This window comes from Panicum virgatum, chromosome 6K (assembly GCF_016808335.1).
Source record: "Panicum virgatum strain AP13 chromosome 6K, P.virgatum_v5, whole genome shotgun sequence".
NCBI classification, from domain to species: domain Eukaryota; kingdom Viridiplantae; phylum Streptophyta; class Magnoliopsida; order Poales; family Poaceae; genus Panicum; species Panicum virgatum.
In genome coordinates, this window is record NC_053141.1 from 45,938,706 (window position 1) to 45,944,313 (window position 5,608).

General features: G+C 54.7%; 1 protein-coding gene across 1 annotated transcript; it reads right to left on the minus strand.

Annotated features, from left to right (window-relative positions):
• Positions 1-866: 866 nt before the first annotated feature.
• LOC120639269 lies at positions 867-4,323 on the minus strand. Its single transcript, XM_039915243.1, has one exon. It carries the CDS (start codon positions 4,122-4,124, stop codon positions 1,206-1,208), a length of 2,919 nt encoding a protein of 972 aa, XP_039771177.1. The 5' UTR covers positions 4,125-4,323; the 3' UTR covers positions 867-1,205.
• Positions 4,324-5,608: the final 1,285 nt, after the last annotated feature.

Genomic DNA, 5,608 nt, shown 5'->3' on the forward strand with positions numbered 1-5,608 from the left:
CACTTATGCAAAAATTGCACCTTGTGGTGTGGACCCAGTTGTCCAGTTGGCTCAACCTGAGTCACTTACCTCCGATCGACTCTGCAACAACAATTTATGGATGGTGGACGAAATGCAGAGCTAGAGTCCAAAAGGAGTTTTGTCGAACCTTGGACGGAGTTCTTATTTACTTCTGGTGGAATATTTGGAAAGAATGCAACCGACCAACTTTCAACAACGATTTTAAACAAGTGATTGATGCAGCCTACCTAATCAAAGATGGCATCCTTCAGTTCGCTACAGCACATCTTGGTTCCGCCTTCACGACGACGGATAGCTAGTCGGTTTATTTGCTTGTTTTTTCAGTGTGTTTGTTGTTCTCCGGGGCCACCCTGACTTTTTTACCCTTTTGTTATTGTATAGCTTAGTTGTATAGCTTAGTGTGGTGATCGAGTTGGTTGGGCCTTTAAAAGAACCTCGGATGTCGTCTAGAGAGAGCGAATAGGTGTTTCAATAAATTCAGCGAATTAAAATATTTAAACCAAACTGTTAGCACACTGACCGGTCTGATCGGTCAGGCAGACCGGTCAGACCGGTCTAAGACTTAGAACAGTGAATAATACAACCAATCGGTCAGACCGGTTGGGGTGACCGGTCAGACCGGTCAAACGCAGAACCTGCACAAGCATTGCAAGCTTTCAAAGATAAGACCAATATTTAGCACATAAGTGTATGTCATCTTATTTGTATTACTCCATGAAGCCTTGCAATAATCTTTTCAACAACTTATTTCTCAATATGCTTTGAATATGCCAAGCTATGAATAGAAATCATTTGTTGTTATTGCATGAATACTTGTCTCTTCTTTATTTCTTATCACAGCACGCTTGATTTTGTCTAATAGGCTCTCTTTTATTTGATTCCTTGATACATGAGTCGATACACAAATTGATATGCAAATAAATTCTTGCTCATGATATCTCAATTAAAGCGTTAGTCCTTTAATTATGTTATTATTCAATTCACCAAAATCTATTATGGGCCTAGATGCACTTACCGCCTTGTAATTGTCCTTTGTTCTTTTTTTCTTTTTTTATTCCGCCTAATAAAATTTCGGCAAAGCTTTTGTCGTCCGTTAAAAAAAGACTGAGTAGAGATGAATAACAAGACCAAGGTTCAATCAACAAAACAAATACAATCAACTTGTGTAAACAATTGAAAAAGCTTCAAAATGTTTGGCTCCTTGAGAAGTGAGATGCGCGTTTATTTTGGGATGGAGGGAGTACAGCTGGGCGCTGCTCATTGCTGTTGGCGCCTGCAACTGGCCCCTCGTGATTGCTGCTGTGCGTCGTCAGCAGTTTACTGGCGGTGTCGTAGCACGACATGAGCGCGTGGACGGCGACGAAGCCCAGCGCGGCGAGCACGACGACGTACCCCGACGTCCTCCAGCCGCCCCTGCCGGAGCCGGCGGCTTGCGCTCCCAGGAGGCCTAGGAGGTTCACCACGATGGCGATGTTGGTCGCCGTGAGGAACCAGCCTCTCTCTCCCTTCTGTTTCCTCTTCCTCTCTTCCTCCTTCTCGGTGCATGCGGGACAGGCGGGCAGCATGTGGCACACCTGGATGGGGTGTTGGCTTTTCGGGTTTACCAGCCGCTCCGACAGCAGCAGCACGACGGCGACGACGGACGCCACGAAGGAGGTGGAGTTGCAGAGGAAGAAGAAGATGTACCGGAGCCTCCGGTTGGTGCGCAGCACCGGGTCGCCCGCGGTGTGCCCGTCGCCGTCGGCCTGCCACACGCCACCCGGCGGGTCCAGCCCCGCCGCGTAGGTGACGCTCGCCATCAGGATGCCCAGCAGCATCAGGTACTTGGACTTGCCGTGCTTCTCCTTCTCCTTCTCCTCCTCCTCCTCCTCCTTCTCCTTCTTCTTTTCCTCCTCCTCCTCCTCCTCCTCCTTCTTCTCTTCTTTGACACTGGGCGTGGCCTTGTTCTTCCCTAGGACGAGCAGCACAGCTAGACACACGAAGACTATGCACGCCAGCACGAACACGTAGATGGACGTCCTCAGGTGCTGCGTGCTCCCGGCGGCGTAGGCGGCCATGAGGCCCAGCATACCCGCCGCCGTGCTTACCGACAGCGCGCCGCTCCGTATCGCCGGCCGGTACAGGTTGGGGTTGACGAGGAGGACGATGTGCGCGACGGCCGACATGAAGCTCAGCGAGTTGCTGTAGAAGAAGGCGCTGTAGCGGCGCGGGTAGTTGGAGAGCAGCACCGGCTTGCCGGCGCGGTGGCCGAGCCGCGCGTCGTCGGCGGGCCAGAAGCCGCCCGGCGGGGTCAGCCCGGCCTGGTAGCTGATGGTCGCGGCCAGGATGGCGAACATGAGCAGCCGCTTGCGCCTCTTATCCAGCTGGCGAACACGGTCAACTTTCGTGTCGTCCTTGTGTTCGAGCGTGAAGAAGGCCACGTGGATGACCACGTAGATCACGATGCCGGCGCCCAGCGCCACGACGAAGATGGCGTTGCTAACGTTCTGGCAGCTCCCGGCGGCGTACGCGCCGATGAGGCAGAAGAGGTCGAGGATCATGGCGACCTCCAGCGTGTGGTGCCGGAGCGCGAACTGCCGCTGGACCAGCACGACGGCGGCCAGGGAGGCCACGAAGGCGGTGGAGTTGCAGTAGTTGAAGGCCTTGTACCGCCGGGCCCTGGTGGTCAGGAGTATGGGGTCGCCGGCGAGGTGGCCGTTGCCGTCGTCCTGCCAGACGCCACCTGGTGGGTGCAGCCCCGCCTGGTAGGTGACGCTCGCTGCCAGGGTGCCCAGCAGCAGAACCAGGGACCGAGCCTTGTCCATAGATTGCTTCTTCTTGGCAGCTTCCTCCTTGTCCTCGCCGGCAGTTTCCTCCTGCTGAGGCTCGCTGTGCTTGGAGTAGGTGCTGATCAGCATTCTGAGGCATTTCCAGAGCTTGGATTTGACAACATCTCCAGCGAAGGCCGCGTGGAACCCCATGTATCCCGGCACAAGGGCGACGAGGACGACCACGTAGGCCGTGGTCTCGACGTCCCTGCAGCTGCCGGCGGCGTACGCCACGACGAGGCCGACAAGCGCGACGACGATGCACCCGCGGAGCTCCACGGGCCACACTTTGCTGTCCTTGCCGCGCAGCCTCCTGGCCAGGAGGTGCTGGATGATGCCCAGGGACGCCACGAACGCCGTCGTGTTGCCGATGAAGAAGGTCACCAGGCGGCCGCGGTTGTAGTCCTCCAGGATGGCGTCGCCGGCGCGGCGCCCCGCCTGACTGCCGTCCCAGAACCCGCCGGGCGTGGTCAGCCCGGACACGTACGTCACGCTGATCGCGAACGTCGCCAGCAGCATCAGGACCTTGCGTGGTCGCTCGTACTTCTTCTCCTCATCTCGCGGTGCTGGCGCCGGTGCAGCCGCCACCGTCTCTACCGACTCCACCTTTGGTGCCACAGCCGGCACCAGCACCGGTGCCGCAGCCACCGCCACTACCACCTCCACCTCTGGCGCCACCGCCGCCGCCTCCACTACCACCCCCACCTCTGGCATCGGAGCCACAGCAGCCGCCGCCTTCGCCTTCACTGCCGCCTCCGCCGCTGCCTCTGCCTCCGCCACTGCCGCCGTCCACAGCTGGACCACGAGGTAGATGAAGACGGCGACGACGGCCAGCGAGCTGTACACGGTGATGATCGGGTCCCGGCACGTGCCGGTGGCGTAGGCGCTCAGGAGGCTGAGCAGGTCCAGCACCATGACCACGCGCAGGGGCCCGAGGGTGTAACTCATGTCGTTTTTGTCCCCGTGCAGGGCGGACAGGAGGAGGATGAGGATGATGACCACCAGCGACGACGCGAACGCCGTGGCGTTGCAGTAGAAGAACACCAGGTACCGCCGGCGGTGGGTGTCCCGGAGGATGGGGTCGCCGGCGAGGTGGCCGGCGGCGTCAGTCTGCTGCCACAGCCCCCCCCCCCCCCCCGGCGGGCTGAACGCCGCGGAGTATGTCATCGTTGCCACCACGGTGGCCAGCAGCAGCAGGTACTTGCGCAGCCTGTACTCCCACGACTTCGACTGCGGCTCCTCCTCCGGCTTTTTGGACGGCATTGGCTCCTCCGTTGGCTGCGTTGGCTGAGCCATGAGAGCTTCAATGCAATGCAAGCTGAATTGGTTGGTGCTTCGACTGTCTGTCCTAGCTAGTGCGTGCTACTAAGCTTGAACCACTGCTTAATTTATATTACTGCCTAGTATGTTTTTTCCTGTAATTTATAAGACCGCCAAGACCTCACCCGGCGGCCGGGATGATTAATCGTTTGCTCCCAGACTTGACTTTGTGAATTGTGATTAGCAGAGAACAATAAGAATGTAGGCACGCGCCTCATGCAGCTGGATGATTCACTAAATCATGTGCCAACTAATCCTAGCTTACACCCTTGCAGCGGCTAATTAACATGCTCCACGACGAATGCTATTGGGCCACGAAGATATGATAGGATTTCACTGCGAGATATATACGTCGATATTTTGACTATGATGGCTCAACATCTCCAGCTAACGAGGAGGCCAGCTATATCGGGCTTGAAGACCGTGTGGGGGCGAGCTCGATCTGGTCTTCCAGCTCGACATCTCCAGCTAACGAGGAGGCCAGCTATATCGGACTTTTGGCACTCGGCAATTAGTGGGTTTCCTGGTAGCCACCTGCTAGCTGCTGCTGATTTGGCGACCACAACAAGCAAATGAAATGACAGTGAACTAAATGACAGGACACATGTTTGATGACCAACCGAAACAAGCATACATGAGTCTAAATGACAGGATACATGAGTCTCATATATAAAGTTCCAAAGGTTCCAAAGAGTCTCATATATAAAATTTTATATACAGCTAATACAAGTCCGGATAATGGTTCCAAAGGTGCTCGATGAGGTCTTCTTTCAACTGCATATATGTTTCCTTGTCTCTGATCCTTTTGTCAGTGGCGTACCTAGTGGGTTGCCACATATGCCATGGCATACCTAAAATTCTAATCTAAGCTCATTAGTCATACAATTAAGATCTTATTACCAAAATAAAATATAAAGATTATAGCAAATTATATATAAAAAATTGATATGGCATATCCTTCTCTAAATCCTAGGTACGCCACTGCTTTTGTGTGCATCAATAAACTCATCAAGTGTACGAGTAGGCTGCCCATGATCAGGAGATGGCCGGCCGGAGTAGATGATGGCCACTGGCGTTGGAGTCCGCGGCGACGACGGGACGACGGCGCGGCGACGGAACAGGCGATGGGATATGAAGCGGCATGGTCGGTAGTTGATTAGGTATTTTTTGTGGGCTTCCTTTTTAGTTTTACCAAGCCCAAATGACAAACTCTTAGAGATAGTATTCTTTTTAACTTGGCATATATTTTAGAAAGTTGCAAATCACAATATTTGCTATATTAATTTTGCCAAACACTTGGAGATGCTCTTAGCTCCACTCCACCATTTCTTCAGTTGGGCCTGCTCGAACGACAGGTCGGGCCTGCTGCAGTTGGGCCTGTGCGGCCGCGTCGCCGTAGAGGGGTTGGTCGGCGGTGCACAGTGGCCATCGGAGCCGCGGCGAGGCTCCGGTGGGTGACA